General features: G+C 40.7%; 1 protein-coding gene across 1 annotated transcript; it reads left to right on the plus strand.

Annotated features, from left to right (window-relative positions):
• The first annotated feature begins 636 nt into the window (after positions 1–636).
• IL22 (interleukin 22) lies at positions 637–5532 on the plus strand. The gene is made up of 5 exons (XM_030866934.2): positions 637–822; positions 1735–1800; positions 1912–2055; positions 2980–3045; positions 5455–5532. The coding sequence occupies exons 1-5, from the start codon at positions 637–639 to the stop codon at positions 5530–5532; spliced, it is 540 nt and encodes a 179-aa protein (XP_030722794.1).
• Positions 5533–18133: the final 12601 nt, after the last annotated feature.

The raw sequence follows: 18133 nt of genomic DNA on the forward strand, positions 1-18133 counted from the left end.
TCCTCAAGCTGTCATTACTGTTTATTTTAAAGCAGAGGATGTAAGTGCTTTATTTTTGATCACCTCCAATGAGATAAGAATCTATGAAGCTGGTAGGAAAATGAGTTCATGACCAAAATGCTTACTCACTGACTATAGGAAATCAAAAACTATTATACTAAACCTGGAACCTACAAAGCAAAGCAATTGTTTTCTTTGAAAAGTATGTAGGGTTTGGAAAATTTCTGGGATTTGTTTGTACAAGCATGCTCTGGGCCCTAAAAGTGACGTTTTATGGAAATGCTGGCGTATCAAGGTGGGAAAGCTAGGAAGTGGTGCTTTGCGGGTTCCTATGGTGGTTAGGTAGTTCTCAGAAGACAGCACTGGAAATTAGATAATTGCTGATGTCATATTTTTCACACACACAATTTGGTGTCCTGGGCGCTATAAAAGCAGCATCTTCTACCTTCCCATCACAAGCAGAATCATTGAAAGCAACAGGTAAGTCCTCCAACAAACTTGGTATGCATGCTTGTTTGTTGGGTGTGACACTTCTTGAGACTTACTTTTTTCCTTTATGTTGTTTTTGCTTCTTGTTCTCTTGATACCAGGTTCTCCTTCCCTAGTCACCAGTTGCTCGAGTTTGTGTTGTCTACAATGGCTGCCCGGCAGAAATCTATGAGCGCTTCCCTTATGGGGACTCTGGCGGCCAGCTGCCTCCTCCTCATGGCCCTGTGGGTGCAGGGAGGAGCGGCTGTGCCCATTGTGTCACCGTGCAGGCTCGACAGGGCCAACTTTCAGCAGCCTTACATCACCAACCGCACCTTCGCGTTGGCTAATGAGGTACTCATCTCACTCTTTCTCTCTTTCTTTTGCATCCTTATCTACCTGGAACCTGAATAGTTCTTAAAGTTTCTTCAGAGCACATCTAAGATCTTTAAGAAACCAACATTTATCTCTACTGGTAGACCAGCCATCATATTCTCTGTCTCTTCTGAGACTTTGTGGAGATCTTCCAATGTACGCCTTTAGGATGCATACATTGAGTTTTACCCTGAAAGGAGCCATTTAGTAGCTCATCTTACTATTTATTTTTCCCTTTATTCCTCTAAGCATTATTTTATTTTACTTTATTTTATTTTTTGAAGAGAAAGAAAATGACATTTATTGAGCACTTACTATGTTATGAACTCTATGCTAGGAGCTTTAAATCCATTTTTTTTTTAAACTGAGGTATAGTTGCTTTACAATATTATTTAAGTTTCAGGTGTACAGCACAGTGATCCACAATTTTTAAGGATTTATAGTTATTATAAAATATTAGGTATATTACCTATGCTGTACATTATACCCGCATATCTTATTTATTTATTGAAGTCTAGTTGATTTACAATGTCGTGTTAGTTTCAGGTGTACAGCACAGTGATTCAGATATATGTATGTATATATATATATATTCTTTTTCAGATTCTTCTCTCTTGTAGGTTATTACAAAATGTAGTTTCCTGTGCTATACAGTAGGTCCTTGTTGGTTATCTGCTTTATATATAGTAGTGTGTGTATGTTAATCCCAAACTCCTCATTTATCCTTCCTCCCAACACCTGAGCATTATTTTAAACTCATGCACATATCTGAATCCTTTCTTTAGTCCTTATGTGGCTGCTCTGGGGAGAGGGGATAGAGTACAGCTCTACTTACAGACATTTCTTCTAGCTCCTTGACGTCCAGGCACTTAGTCTTTTCTTCTCTTCCAGGCTAGTTTGGCAGATAACAACACAGATGTTCGTCTCATTGGGACCAAACTGTTCCAGGGAGTCAAGGTAAGCCATAGGCATGATGCCACTTGTGGTTATTTGGAGCGGTGGTGAGGATGGGTTGGGTCTTCTGAATGTCGCCTAATATGAGCCCTGCTGTTTCACTTTCACCAACAGATGATGGAGCGCTGCTGTATGCTGAAGCAGGTGCTGAACTTTGCCCTTGAAGAGGTGCTGCTCCCCCAATCCAATAGATTCAAGCCCTACATGCAGGAGGTGGTGCCCTTCCTGGCCAGGCTCAACAAAAAGCTAGGCCAATGCGTAAGTTCCTTTCCCAACCTAAGTCCACCCGCTCCCAGGTGCCCACCCTCTCTCTTTCTTCTGCATGGAGCCCTTTTCTTTCCCACCCTCGTTTGTTGCCCCTCCCATGCTGGCAGTTAGAAGTGCCTCAGTAACACCATTACAGGAATCATTGGGAATCACAGAATGTTTATTTTTGCTTTAATTGAGTCACACTTTGAGTTGATGGTGATGGACAGGGTCTGAAAGACCACATGGAGCTTATTTGTCCCTGGAAAAAACCAATTCGGGTTATGTGAGATGAGAAGGGAGTTGGGAGCTGAAAGGAAAAATACCAGTTGGTGCAAATGAATCCACTGAGTATAAGTTGATGGAGGGAGGGAACTGGAAAGAGAGAAAGAGGGAAACAAGATTTAATATTTGGTGGTGGGTGGGTGAAGACTGCTGCGCTTTTGATATGGGAAGTGACAAAATCAGAGGTGTGTGAACTCGATGCCTCTGAACATTTAAAACTATGAAAAAAGATTTGAGTGGAGTGAGCAGAGCAAAGGGGGCCTAGTATTTATTGCGGAGGGCCCTGTTCACATAAGATGCTTTATGTATGTTTCTTGTTCTGAGCACGCATTTTTGATGAGGTGCAATTATGGTTTTATTCTTGACAGGATTTGCATAAACCACTCCACTCTTTCCACAAACTTCAACCTCAGTAGGGTTTCCCAAAAGTGAAGTGAGGTCCCATGTAATAGAAATGACTGGACTTTGGTGTCCAAGGAAATTCAAGAGCTCAGAAAATCTAGGCCACTGGTGAAATCTAGGTCATTGTGGGCAAAATTGCTAAGCACATTAATTCCAGGTGAATGTAACTTACCTCATTTAGGGGCGCTGAGGTTCAAAAAGCTTCAGTACAGCTGTGTTAAAATTGTTACTCTGGTTTTCATTTTGTAGCATATGGAGTGTGACAACCAGAATATCCAGAGAAATGTACAGAATCTGAAGGACACAGTGAAAAAGGTACTACTGATAACTGTTAATGCTAAATCATTTGCTAGAAGAGACAATGTTGTTTTCCTTTCCTTTCTTTTCTTTCCTTTTTTTCCCCCCATGTCATGACTTTTTACTTGATTCTCCTGCCATTGGGTTGACTATGTAGGTGCATATGTGTTTAGATGTGTCTATATGTTTATAAGTCAATTTCCAAATTTTGCAAATCATAGAATTCTAGAACTGGCTAGGAACTTAAATCATCTAATCTCATCACCCCATATGCCACTCACTGGCAGAGCCAGAATAGAATGCAGGTCTTCTGAATCCCATCCAGGCCAGAAGCAATGGATATTATGTTTAGTCTCATTAATTCTAAGGGAAATTTAAGAGTCCTACTGATTCATTTAATCTGAAGAAGCATTTGTTCAAAACCAGAAAAGTGTCTGGGGGTAAATTTATTTGAAATAATTTTTGAAGTCATTCATTTGAAGATTTAAAACTTGGAGAAATATACCCAGAACAACCATAACAAAAGAGCTGGATGTGCATATAGGATGAATTTCTGGAATGATTGATACCTACATTTAACTGTTATAATATAATACCCAATATCTATTGATTTTAACTTAAAAGCAAAAGTGAACAACCCCCAGTTTCTTTTACACCGTTTCAAATAGAATGAAAATACTAGTAACGGATTCATTATAGGGAAATGATACTCTGAGCTGGAAACGCTCTTTTCTTCCTCTCTCATTTTCCTTCCTTTCTAGTCTCCTCCCTCCTTCAACAATGCCCTAGTGAGCATCTATCTGGTATAGGTTAGTGTATATTTCGACAGTGAAAGATACTGTCAAGTGGCCTATTTGAGGAAAAGAACAATGGTGGAAGGCTCAGGCCAGCAACTGTGACTCATCCAAAAACCAGAGGTATGATTAGTAGCAGCAAAAGTGATGATTTGGCAAGCAGGTACAATGAAACCTCAGAAACAGGAAGGCTCTAGTTGATGGAATTTTCAGGAACAAGCGTAACCTCAATTCCCCCTTTTTTCCATCTTGATGTTTTTTATAAAAAGTCTTTCTTCCTGAACATGCTTTAATGAACGTGTCTGGCTCTTCCTTTGATAACTGAAGGATTTGTTGTTTTTCATTGTGAAGATCAACTCTCTTTTTATAGAATCATTAGCTAGACGTGGAGGGCTGAATATTAGCATGCTATAGCCAAGAAGTACTTTGCGCTTCTGGTTTGAAAAATCCCTCATGTCGGCTTACTTTGTTGTCTTTAGAAAAGTGAAGTGTGGGAGAGAAAAATCTGCTGGTGATCTGTGTGGGAAAACAGATTTTAAATCTTTTAATCCATTTTGAGAGAATTGACTTTCACGTTTGCAACAGGTTGCCACGTGGAAGAGTGGTTATGCTTTTGTTTTTCCCTTCAGCTCCAGAAGGCATAGTGAGAGGAATGTTATTCAGACAAATCGCAGCATGAGGGAAAACTGGTCAACGCTGTCTGAAACGGAGGGTTGTCTTGGGGGGTAGTAATTCCGTCACTGGAGGTAAAAGCAGAGAGCAGGCTATAGCAGAACGGATGACACACAGTAGGGCAAGAGAAGCTTTAAAATTCTTTATAATCTTGGGAGTCTTTGAGATATAAAAATGATCTCTTGGCTTTATGTCAAAGGAAGTATGGAAAGATGGAATGGTGGAAGAAAGCAGGAAGAGAAAGGAGACCGCGATCTAGATGACAGTGATGACTTAGGGTTGTTGTTTTCTTTGAGGTAACCTTGAGCACATTTAATAGATTAGATGAATTTCTGAGGAGGATGGTTTGGACTTGAACCTGGGTTTCCTCACCCATGGAGTTTGAAAGCCTCATTTGCCTGCTGCTTGGAAGGGGTGTTAGAAGTCGTACCTGGCCCTCTACTCTTAAAGCAACTGGATAGGATGCATTTGGTATTTTCCCCATAAATGTGAAAACCTGTTTTTTCTACCCCTCGGTCAAGAAAGTGGAAACAGAAAAAGCCCATGTGTATTGGTAATGTGCAGTTTGGATTCAAGGCTGTTTGAACTAAGTGGTTATATGTAACTGATTGGTCATAGACAGTAGTGGGCCTGGGAGGTAGGGCAAGGAGGATGAGTGGCACTCTGGGTCCCCCAGATCCCAGCACAGCCTCTATCTGCTTGCTCTGGTTAGGAAGTGGTTTGAAACATCATCAGCTTAGATTGATGCCCACAGGTGCCCTCTCAGTTCAGATAGCCATACTTTTAAAGTCTTTGGCAAATCACGTACACTTGCTAAAAGGGTATTATTACTGATCTTTTACAAAAGGCTAAACCTTGGTTTCTGTCCCAGCAACCTAACCATCTCATCTCCCTCTAATTCGTTTCTCTTTAGAAAACATGGTATAAATGCTGAAATACTTGTGTGTTCTTATTTTCACAGCTTGGAGAGAGTGGAGAGATCAAAGTAATTGGAGAACTGAATTTGCTGTTTATGGCCCTGAAAAATGAATGCACTTGACCAGGGCAAAGCTCGGAAATGGATAACTAACGCTTCTTGCCTGTTAGAAATAACAATAAGATCCCCTGAGGTTTTCTTTTAACAAAAGAAAAAGGGGACGCCAAACTCCACAGTCCTGTGTGGATTCTAAACAAACCCCTGCTTAGCTTAAAAAAGAGAACAATGTCACTTGTATCCATACGACCAGAAGGTAGACCTTCCAAGCATAACGAGATCTATTAATAGATAACATTTTATCGTAGTTGGTGTTTTATAAACAGAAATTTAATTTTTAAGCAGTTGTCTATTTCCTCACAAAAAAGATTACTTTCCCATCTCTTTAGGGAAAAAGCCCCTAAATAATTTCATTTCCATAATCAATAATTTATATTTATGAATTAATTTATTGTTATAAGTACCTGTCTTATTTATGTCATTTTACTAATATGGGTTTATTTATAGAAACATTATAAGATATTTCTACTTAATCATAAGGCTAATATTAATATTTATGATAATAATTATGGAGCTATGTATGATATGTTTATTTTATCTCAATAAACACTTCTGTATCCTAAATCTTGTGGCTTTGTGATTTTTCCCCCCTTTAATATTACCACCACCACCACCATCATCATCATCATCGTGTAATCATTTCTATTTGCTAAATGGACCCAGAACCTGTATAAATGATTTTATTCCTGACTCTAAGTAAATGAGGTGGCTATTAGTATTATCCACATTTTACGGATGGGAAAACTGAATCAGAAACATGTTAAAAAACATTGTGTCACTATAAGCAGTGGACCCTTATTAAAGCTAGGTCTAACTGATTTCTGGGGGAATCTGTTATACTACCTATATAGACTTGTTTTTGTTTTTTTTTTTTTTTTCATTTTAACATCTTTATTGGAGTATAACTGCTTTACAATGGTATGTTAGTTTCAGCTTCACAACAAAATGAATCAGTTATATATATACATATGTTCCCATATCTCTTCCCGCTTGCGTCTCCCTCCCTCCCACCCTCCCTATCTCACCCCTCCAGGCAGTCACAAAGCACCGAGCTGATCTCCCTGTGCTATGCGGCTGCTTCCCACTAGCTATCTACCTTACATTTGGTAGTGTATATATGTCCATACCTCTCTCTCGCTTTGTCACAGTTTACCCTTCCCCCTCCCCATATCCTCAAGTCCATTCTCTAGTAAGTCTGTGTCTTTATTCCTGTTTCACCCCTAGGTTCTTCATGACATTTTTTTCCCTTAAATTCCATATATATGTGTTAGCATACGGTATTTGTCTCTCTCTTTCTGACTTACTTCACTCTGTATGACAGACTCTAGGTCTACCTACCTCATTACAAATAGCTCAATTTCGTTTCTTTTTATGGCTGAGTAATATTCCATTGTATATATGTGCCACATCTTCTTTATCCATTCATCCAATAATGGACACTCAGGTTGTTTCCATCTCTGGGCTATTGTAAATAGAGCTGCAATGAACATTTTGGTACATGACTCTTTTTGAATTATGGTTTTCTCAGGGTATATGCCCAGTAGTGGGATTGCTGGGTCATATGGTAGTTCTGTTTGTAGTTTTTAAAGGAACCTCCATACTGTTCTCCACAGTGGCTGTATCAATTTACATTCCCACCAACAGTGTAAGAGGGTTCCCTTTTCTCCACACCCTCTCCAGCATTTATTGTTTCTAGATTTTTTGATGATGGCCATTCTGACTGGTGTGAGATGATATCTCATTGTAGTTTTGAGTTGCATTTCTCTAATGATTAGTGATGTTGAGCATTCTTTCATGTGTTTGTTGGCAGTCTGTATATCTTCTTTGGAGAAATGTCTATTTAGGTCTTCTGCCCATTTTTGGATTGGGTTGTTTGTTTTTTTGTTATTAAGCTGCATGAGCTGCTTATAAATTTTGGAGATTAATCCTTTGTCAGTTGCTTCATTTGCAAATATTTTCTCCCATTCTGAGAGTTGTCTTTTGGTCTTGTTTATGGTTTCCTTTGCTGTGCAAAAGCTTTTAAGTTTTATTAGGTCCCATTTGTTTATTTTTGTTTTTATTTCCATTTCTCTAGGAGGTGGGTCAAAAAGGACCTTGCTGTGATTTATGTCATAGAGTGTCCTGCCTATGTTTTCCTCTAAGAGTTTGATAGTGTCTGGCCTTACATTTAGGTCTTTAATCCACCTTGAGCTTATCTTTGTGCATGGTGTTAGGGAGTGATCCAATCTCATACTTTTACATGTAGCTGTCCAGTTTTCCCAGCACCACCTATTGAAGAGGCTGTCCTTTCTCCACTGTACATTCCTGCCTCCTTCATCAAAGATAAGGTGACCATATGTGCGTGGGTTTATCTCTGGGCTTTCTATCCTGTTCCATTGATCTATATTTCTGTTTTTGTTCCAGTACCATACTGTCTTGATTACTGTAGCTTTGTAGCATAGTCTGAAGTCAGGAAGCCTGATTCCTCCAGCTCCGTTTTTCGTTCTCAAGATTGCTTTGGCTATTCGGGTCTTTTGTGTTTCCATACAAATTGTGAAATTTTTTGTTCTAGTTCTGTGAAAAATGCCAGTGGTAGTTTGATAGGGATTGCATTGAATCTGTAGATTGCTTTGGGTAGTAGAGTCATTTTCACAATGTTGATTCTTCCAATCCAAGAACATGGTATATCTCTCCATCTATTTGTATCATCTTTAATTTCTTTCATCAGTGTCTTATAATTTTCTGCATACAGGTCTTTTGGCTCTTTAGGTAAGTTTATTCCTAGATATTTTATTCTTTTTGTTGCAGTGGTAAATGGGACTGTTTTCTTGATTTCACTTTCAGATTTTTCATCCTTAGTGTATAGGAATGCCAGAGATTTCTGTGCATTAATTTTGTATCCTGCTACTTTACCAAATTCATTGATTAGCTCTAGTAGTTTTCTGGTAGCATCTTTAGGATTCTCTACGTATAGTATCATGTCATCTGCAAATAGTGACAGCTTTACTTCTTCTTTTCCGATTTGGATTCCTTTTATTTCCTTTTCTTCTCTGATTGCTGTGGCTAAAACTTCCAAAACTATGTTGAATAAGAGTGGTGAGAGTGGGCAACTTTGTCTTGTTCCTGATCTTAGTGGAAATGCTTTCAGTTTTTCACCATTGAGGACAATGTTGGCTGTGGGCTTGTCATATATGGCCTTTATTATGTTGAGGAAAGTTCCCTCTATGCCTACTTTCTGCAGGGTTTTTATCATAAATGGGTGTTGAATTTTGTCAAAAGCTTTCTCTGCATCTACTGAGATGATCATATAGTTTTTCTCCTTCAATTTGTTAATATGGTGTATCACGTTGATTGATTTGCATATATTGAAGAACCTTGCATTCCTGGAATAAACCCCACTTGATCATGGTGTATGATCCGTTTAATGTGCTGTTGGATTCTGTTTGCTAGTATTTTGTTGAGGATTTTTGCATCTATGTTCATCAGTGATATTGGCCTGTAGTTTTCTTTCTTTGTGACATCCTTGTTTGGTTTTGGTATCAGGGTGATGTGGCCTCGTAGAATGAGTTGGGGAGTGTTCCTCCCTCTGCTATATTTTGGAAGAGTTTGAGAAGGATAGGTGATAGCTCTTCTCTAAATGTTTGATAGAATTCGCCTGTGAAGCCATCTGGTCCTGGCCTTTTGTTTGTTGGAAGATTTTTTAATCACAGTTTCAATTTCAGTGCTTTTGATTGGTCTGTTCATATTTTCTATTTCTTCCTGATTCAGTCTTGGCAGGTTGTGCCTTTCTAAGAATTTGTCCATTTCTTCCAGGTTGTCCATTTTATTGGCATAGAGTTGCTTGTAGTAATCTCTCATGATCTTTTTTATTTCTGCAGTGTCAGTTGTTACTTCTCCTTTTTCATTTCTAATTCTATTGATTTGAGTCTTCTCCCTTTTTTTCTTGATGAGTCTGGCTAATGGTTTATCAATTTTGTTTATCCTTTCAAAGACCAGCTTTTAGTTTTATTGATCTTTGCTATCGTTTCTTTCATTTCTTTTTCATTTATTTCTGATCTGATTTTTATGATTTCTTTCCTTCTGCTAACTTTGGGGTTTTTTTGTTCTTCTTTCTCTAATTGCTTTAGGTGCAAGGTTAGGTTGTTTATTCGAGATGTTTCCTGTTTCTTAAGGTAGGATTGTATTGCTATAAACTTCCCTCTTAGAACTGCTTTTGCTGCATCCCATAGATTTGGAGTCGTCGTGTCTCCATTGTCATTTGTTTCTAGGTATTTTTTGATTTCCTCCTTGATTTCTTCAGTGATCACTTCGTTATTAAGTAGTGTATTGTTTAGCCTCCATGTGTTTGTATTTTTTACAGATCTTTTCCTGTAATTGATATCTAGTCTCATAGCGTTGTGGTCGGAAAAGATACTTGATACAATTTCAATTTTCTTAAATTTACCAAGGCTTGATTTGTGACCCAAGATATGATCTATCCTGGAGAATGTTCCATGAGCACTTGAGAAAAATGTATATTCTGTTGTTTTTGGATGGAATGTCCTATAAATATCAATTAAGTCCATCTTGTTTAATGTATCATTTAAAGCTTGTGTTTCCTTATTTATTTTCATTTTGGATGATCTGTCCATTGGTGAAAGTGGAGTGTTAAAGTCCCCTGCTATGAATGTGTTACTGTCGATTTCCCCTTTTATGGCTGTTAGTATTTGCCTTATGTATTGAGGTGCTCCTATGTTGGGTGCATAAATATTTACAATTGTTATATCTTCTTCTTGGATCAATCCCTTGATCATTATGTAGTGTCCTTCTTTGTCTCTTCTAAAAGTCTTTATTTTAAAGTCTATTTTGTCTGATACGAGAATTGCTACTCCAGCTTTCTTTTGGTTTCCATTTGCATGAAATACCTTTTTCCATCCCCTTACTTTCAGTCTGTATGTGTCTCTAGGTCTGAAGTGGGTCTCTTGTAGACAGCAAATATATGGGTCTTGTTTTTGTATCCATTCAGCCAATCTGTGTCTTTTGGTTGGAGCATTTAGTCCATTTACATTTAAGGTAATTATCGATATGTATGTTCCTATTCCCATTTTCTTAATTGTTTTGGGCTCGTTATTGTAGGTCTTTTCCTTCTTTTTTGTTTCTTGCCTAGAGAAGTTCCTTTAGCAGTTGTTGTAGAGCTGGTTTGGTGGTGCTGAACTCTCTCAGCTTTTGCTTGTCTGCAAAGGTTTTAATTTCTCCATCAAATCCGAATGAGATCCTTGCTGGGCAGAGTAATCTTGGTTGCAGGTTTTTCTCCTTCATCACTTTCAATATGTCCTGCCACTCCGTTCTGGCTTGCAGAGTTTCTGCTGAAAGATCAGCTGTTAACCTTATGGGGATTCCCTTGTGTGTTATTTGTTGTTTTTCCCTTGCTGCTTTTAATATGTTTTCTTTGTATTTAACTTTTGACAGTTTGATTATTATGTGTCTTGGCGTATTTCTTCTTGGATTTATCTTGTATGGGACTCTCTGTGCTTCCTGGACTTGATTAACTATTTCCTTTCCCATATTAGGGAAGTTTTCAACTATAATCTCTTCAAATATTTTCTCCATCCCTTTCTTTTTCTCTTCTTCTTCTGGAACCCCTATAATTCGAATGTTGGTGCATTTAATGTTGTCCCAGAGGTCTCTGAGACTGTCCTCAGTTCTTCTCATTCTTTTTTCTTTATTCTGTTCTGCAGTAGTTATTTCCGCTATTTTATCTTCCAGGTCACTTATCCATTCTTCTGCCTCAGTTATTCTGCTATTGATCCCATCTAGAGTATTTTTCATTTCATTTATTGTGTTGTTCATCATTGTTTGTTTCATCTTTAGTTCTTCTAGGTCCTTGTTAAATGTTTCTTGCATTTTGTCTATTCTATTTCCAAGATTTTGGATCATCTTTACTATCATTATTTTGAATTCTTTTTCCGGTAGACTGCCTATTTCCTCTTCATTTGTTAGGTCTGGTGGGTTTTTATCTTGCTCCTTCATCTGCTGTGTGTTTTTCTGTCCTTTCATTTTGCTTATCTTACTGTGTTTGGGGTCTCCTTTTTGCAGGCTGAATGTTCGTAGTTCCTGTTGTTTTTGGTGTCTGTCCCCAGTGGCTAAGGTTGGTTCAGTGGGTTGTGTAGGCTTCCTGGTGGAGGGGACTAGTGCCTGTGTTCTGGTGGATGAGGCTGGATCTTGTCTTTCTGGTGGGCAGGTCCACGTCTGGTGGTGTGTTTTGGGGTGTCTGTAGACTTATTATGATTTTGGGCAGCCTCTCTGCTAATGGGTGGGGTTGTGTTCCTGTCTTGCTAGTTGTTTGGCATAGGATGTCCAGCACTGTAGCTTGCTGGTCGTTGAGTGAAGCTGGGTGCTGGCGTTGAGATGGAGATCTCTGGGAGATTTTCGCCATTTGATATTATGTGCAGCTGGGAGGCCTCCTGTGGACCAGTGTCCTGAAGTTGGCTCTCCCACCTCAGAGGCACAGCACTAACTCCTGGCTGCAGCACCAAGAGCCTTTCATCCACACGGCTCAGAAGAAAAGGGAGAAAGAGTAGAAAGAAAGAATTAGTAGAAGTAGAAAGAAAGAAAGAAAGGAGGGAGGGAGGGAGCAAGGAAGGAAGCAGGGAAGGAAGGAAAAAAAGAAAGAAGACAAAGTAAAATAAAATAAAGTAAGATAAAATATAATGAAGTTATTAAAATAAAAAAATAATTATTAAGAGAAAAAAAAAACAAAAAAAACGGAGGGATAGAACCCGGAACAAATGGTGGAAGCAAAGTCCACCTCCTCAATTTGGGATGATTCGTTGTCTAAAGGAGGGAAGGTTGGAACGAAAGAACGAAGGTAACGTAAAATAAAATAAGGTTATTAAAATAAAAAGTAATTATTAAGAAAAAAACAGGACGGATTGAACCCTCGGAGAAATGGTGGAAGCAAAGCTATACAGACAAAATCTCACACAGAAGCATACACATACACACAAAAAAAGGAAAAGGGGAAAGAATAATAAATCTTGCTCTCAAAGACCAACTCCTTAATTTGGGATGGTTCGTTGTCTATTCATGTATTCCACAGATGCAGAGTACATCAAGTTGATTGTGGAGCTTTAATCCGCTGCTTCTGAGGCTGCTGGGAGAGATTTCCCTTTCTCTTCTTTGTTCTCACAGCTCCCAGGGGCTCAGCTTTGGATTTGGACCCGCCTCTGCGTGTAGGTCGCTGGAGGGCGTCTCTTCTTTGCTCAGACAGGACAGGGTTAAAGGAGCCGCTGATTCGGAGGCTCTAGCTCACTCAGGCCGGGGGTGGGGGGTGGGGGAGGGAGGGGCACGGAGTGAGGGGCGGGCCTGCGGCGGCAGAGGCCGGCCTGACGTTGCACCAGCCTGAGGCGCGCCGTGAGTTCTTCCGGGGGAGTTGTCCCTGGATCCCGGGACCCTGGCAGTGGCGGGCTGCACAGGCTCCCCGGAAGGGGGTGTGGATAGTGACCTGTGCTCGCACACAGGCTTCTTGGTGGCTGTAGCAGCGGACTTAGCGTCTCATGTCTGTCTCTGGGGTCCGCACTTTTAGCCGCGGCTCGCGCCCGTCTCTGGAGGTCCTTCAAGCAGCGTTCTTAATCCCCTCTCCTCGCGCACCAGGAAATAAAGAGGGAAGAAAAAGTCTCTTGCCTCTTCGGCAGATCCAGACTTTTCCCCGGACTCCTTCCCGGCTAGCTGTGGCGCACTAACGCCCTGCAGGCTGTGTTCACGCCGCCAACCCCAGGCCTCTCCCGGCGCTCCGACTGAAGCCCAAGCCTCAGCTCCCAGCCCCGCCCGCCCCGGCGGGTGAGCAGACAAGCGTCTCAGCTGGTGAGTGCCGGTCGGCCCTGATCCTCTGTGCTGGAATCTCTCCGCTTTGCCCTCCGCACCCCTCTTGCTGTGCTCTCCTCCTCGGCTCCGAAGCTTTCCCCCTTCGCCACCTGCAGTCTCCGCCCGCGAAGGGGCTTCCTAGTGTGTGGACACTTTTCCTCCTTCACAGCTCCCTCCCGCTGGTGCAGGACCCGTCCTTAGCCTTCCGTCTCTGTTTATTCTTTTTTCTTTTGCCCTACCCAGTTACGTGGGGGGTTTCTTGCGTTTTGGGAGGTCTGAGGTCTTCTGCCAGCGTTCAGTAGGTGATCTGTAGGAGTTGTTCCACGTGTAGATGTATTTCTGGTGTATCTGTGGGGAGAAAGGTGATCTCTGCGTCTTACTCTTCCGCCATCTTCCCAGAAGTCCCCTATAGACTTGTTATGTTGATTCAGCATGTGATTCTGAAAGGAAAAAGGTAAGATATTGTAAAGAATCCATCTGCCTCATTAGCAGTTTGCTAAAAGGAAGGAGTAATGCTGCTGGGGGAGAAATACATGTCGCCTCTATTGCTGTAGATGAACTGCTTTTAGTTCTATGTTGAGCTTGTTAGGAAGGGCATCCTCCAGTTTTCCTGTAAGTCAGGGAGGTAAAGGGGAAGCCGACTGAGTCTGGGGAGTCTTATCTGCTAGTGGAGTTTAGCCCTGATAGAGAAGTCTGTGAGTGGAAGATGAGCATGAATCTTGAAGCACACATGAGGGGGGAAAGCTGGATGTCGTCAAGATTTGTACAGTGGTACAGAGAAGAGAGAGGAGAGATAGAGATAAAAGTTGGACTAGTTCTGTCTAGAATAATGGACAAATGACACCAGCACGGAAGCATGTATAGGTCTTTCCATAAAAGGCGAAAGCCAGTGGTCAGCTGTCTAAAGTGTTTCCTTCTCCATAAAATCAGGAACCCTGGGACTATTCTACAGGTCACTCACCAGTTATTTGCCAAGTTCCTGCAGGATGAGGTCAAGACTGGTGATGATTAAGTTATAGAGGACAAACAAGTGGTAACCCGTGGGGAGGGGGAAGAGGGGAGGGGCAATGTAGGTGTAAGGGAGTAAGAGGTGCAGACTGTTAGGTATAAGATAAGCTACAAGGATATATTGTACAACATGGGAAACAGTGAATATTTTATAATAACTATAAATGGAGTATAACCTTTAAAAATCATGAATCACTAGATTGTACATCTGTAATTTATATAATATTGCACAGCAACTATCCATCAATTAAAAAAGACTGGTGGTGATTGTGAGCACAAATGTAAATTGCACATTCACTCGTGGATAAAGCGGAGTTAATACTTTTGGGTATGGGCTCCAAATGCTTAAAGGTACCAAAGCTAAGCTTCAGGGTTGATGGGATGAGAATTCTTTCTGGGATAAGCTGAGCTTTAGGATTCTTTCCTCTCTTCTTCCAAATGAGTCTCAGTGTAATGATTTGAGAAAAATTTGGTATCGTACTTATTTTTGACCAGTCTTCTAGAAATCGAGCCATAAATGGAAGAATACCTTTAAAATTGGATTCCCAAATGCTTCCGTCCTAGGACAAGGAGTCTGAAATAAAGAGATTTAAAAGTTCCGAATGCCAATGGACAGAAGTCATAAGGTGCCAGGATCCTCTTCAGGTCTGGAGGGAAGTGCTGATCAATTTGGCAGCGACATGAAATAGTTCAAATTCCTCACAGGGAGTCTTGACGTGATCACTGGCAGCTGCTCTGGCATCCGTGGCAGTGGCTGGCATTTGGCTGGCACTGTCAGCACTGCTCTTGTTCTTGGCATTGGCAGAAGCCTTGGATGCCTCCTCCCCCAGCGCCAGATGGTAACACCCAGGTATTTCAGAAGACTAATTTGTGAGCTTGTGTGAGACCCAAGCCCCCTGAGACACAAACCAGCATTTAGGACTGAAGAGAAGCCATTGGAGGGTTTCAAGTGTGGGAAAGACTTGATATGACTCATGTTCCATAAATATCACTCTGGCTGCTGGGTGGAGAATAGGTCTATAGAAGGGGTAGGAACAGAAGCAAGGCCAATGCAATCGTCCAAGGAGAAGGTGGTGATTGTACTGAAGTAGATGGGGGTAGAGCCAGAGAAAACTCGTTGTGACTGTGACACTCGGCTTGGTTGCCTGGGACATATGAGCTACGTATGGAGCCGATTCACTAACAGGAAAAGTGTTAGTTTTTCTCCTGGTTTTTCATTTATACTATAGTATTCATTCATATACAGTGCTTCATATAGGAATGAAAGTAAAGACAGTGATTTTGCCCTGAAAGCAGGTTAAAATGTTAAGATTTGAGTGCAGACAGTTAAACGAGGAGAATGCAGTGATACCAAGGGTTGAAAGCTGAGGTCCTATGTCCCAGAGGCAACCATCAATATAGTGACTTTATCTTTAAAATCGACTTCAAGGAATGTTTATTGTTGAAAAAAACAGGTAGGCAAGGCTGGGATGATTGATCCTAATTGCCAAGAGAAAACTGTATTACTGCTACACCCTGAGGGCTAGGTAGACTGTAATTGGACCAAAGGGGTTCACTGGATTGTCTAGTCAACTTGCTCAGCAGTCTCATCAATGAAAAATTGCATCAACCCAAGAGAGACAGGATCCTCAAGAACTCCATTTCTATAGGAATGAGGTTTAGTCACTTTACCAGGTGAAGGACTCCATCCAGTGAAGGTGCAGGCAGGAGGTAAGAGGAAAACGGAATGGGTGGTGGAAGAAGGAATTCATGATTATTATTTTAGGTCCTGTGAACAGCTATAAAAATAGGAACTATAGCAGATGTGGTTTCTGTTATTCATTCTTTGTCCTTGTTTCTCCTCCTCCCTCCCCTCTTACATGAAGAGTGCTAATGGGGACTGATATTTCAGTTTTCAGGTGGAACTATGACCACATTTACATCATCCCTACAGTGTAGTTGATGAGATTCTGAGTAGTTCCTGTGCTGGAAACAAGCATTTTTCACCTGCACAAAGAAAAGAGTGGGTGCTGAGGACAGGAAGAATGGATTATGCCAACTTGGCCCTCTATATCCATCCTCTGTTCTTTCCCACTCTACTTTGTCCCCAGAGAAGCTGACATACACGAATTGCCCCCTATATGTGCTGGCTGTCTGGCTTTTGATTGCATTTGGCAAGTGAAAAGAAGTTAGCAGGAAATTGGAGGAAGAGAATAAAGTTAGAATATGTATTCCTCTGGAACCCTCTGGCCAAGTTGCCATGCAGGTTGGTTGTATATTCTACCTAAAACCTCAGCTCCTTGCAGACAGCCCTCTTCCATATAGTTCTCTTTCCTGGTTCCGGAAATTGCTCTCCACCCTGTTCACTAACAGGCTTCCATCTATTCTTAGCTTCAGGGCATCCCATTACTTCTTTATAGGGTTCCTTAAACTTTTTCCACACCTTAAAAAAAGCCAATCCCTTATTAAACTTTTTCAAATGCAATATTGTAAATCAACTGTACTTTAATAAAAAAAAATTTTAAACATAAGTTGGTGCAACCACTATAGAAAACAGTATGAGGTTCCTTACAAAACTTAAAATAGAGCTACCATATGATCCAGCAATCCCACTCCTCGACATTTACCCAGAAGTGATGAAAACTCTAATTTGAAAAGATACATGCACCCCAATATTCATAGCAGCATTACTTACAATAGCCAAGACATGGAAACAGCCCAAGTCCCCATCAACAGACGACTGGTTTAAGAAGATGCAGTTATATACATACAATGGAATGTTACTCAGCCATAAAGAGAGTGAAATATTGCCATTTACAGCAACATGGATGGACCTAGAGATTACCATATTAAGTGAAGTAAGTCAGGCAGAGAAAGACAAACATTATATGATATCACTTATGTGTGGGATGTAAAAAATAAAACAAATGAATCTATATACAAAACAGAATCACAGACATAGAAAACACACTTTGGGTTACCAAAGGGGAAAGGGAGGGGGAGGAGGGACAAATTAGGAGCATGGGATTAACAGGTACACACTACTATACATAAAATAGATAAGCAAAAAGGATTTACTGTATAACCCAGGGAAGTGTATCCAATGTCTTATAATAACCTATAATGGAAAATAATCTGAAAAAATATATATATAACTGAATCACTTTGCTGTATACCTGAAACTAACACGATATTGTAAATCAACTATACTTCCATTAAAAAAACAACTCTTTTCCATTACCCAGTTTGAGTGTAACGTATGTTTTCTGCTGGGATTCTGACCTATATATCTCTGTTCTCTCTTCCATTCTCCTCCCAGCTCCCACCTAGTAGTAGGATGGAGTCTGCTAGTTTAGATATTGTTTATGGACAATAAATAAAGCCAGTTTTTGGCATATCTAAGTCGTGTGCAAATGTTTGACCCTGTAATGAAGCAAAATCAGTGGTATTTTGGTTTCTAAAATCAAAATAGTTTTCTTTTCGTTTGTTTGTTTGTTTTGTGGTACGCGGGCCTCTCTCTGTTGTGGCCTCTCCCATTGCGGAGCACAGGCTCCGGACGGGCAGGCTCAGCGGCCATGGCTCATGGGCCTGGCCGCTCCGCGGCATGTGGGATCTTCCCGGACCGGGGCATGAACCCATGTCCCCTGCATCAGCAGGTGGACTCTCAACCACTGTGCCACCAGGGAAGCCCTGAAATGCTTTTTGGAGTTGTTGTTTCACCTGTGACATTTTCATCTTGCCATCGCTGCAGATGCTATTTTTTGGGCACCATGAGTGCGCAGGAACTTTATGAATCTTT

The sequence above is a fragment of the Globicephala melas genome, chromosome 10 (assembly GCF_963455315.2).
Source record: "Globicephala melas chromosome 10, mGloMel1.2, whole genome shotgun sequence".
Lineage (NCBI taxonomy): Eukaryota > Metazoa > Chordata > Mammalia > Artiodactyla > Delphinidae > Globicephala > Globicephala melas.

Excerpts from the sequence above, each read along its gene's own strand:
- IL22 (XM_030866934.2), top strand. The coding sequence starts at position 637 with ATGGCTGCCCGGCAGAAATCTATGAGCGCTTCCCTTATGGGGACTCTG. Across the intron at positions 823-1,734 it reads CCTTCGCGTTGGCTAATGAG|GCTAGTTTGGCAGATAACAA; the intron begins GTACTCATCTCA and ends CTTCTCTTCCAG. Across the intron at positions 2,056-2,979 it reads ACAAAAAGCTAGGCCAATGC|CATATGGAGTGTGACAACCA; the intron begins GTAAGTTCCTTT and ends TTCATTTTGTAG.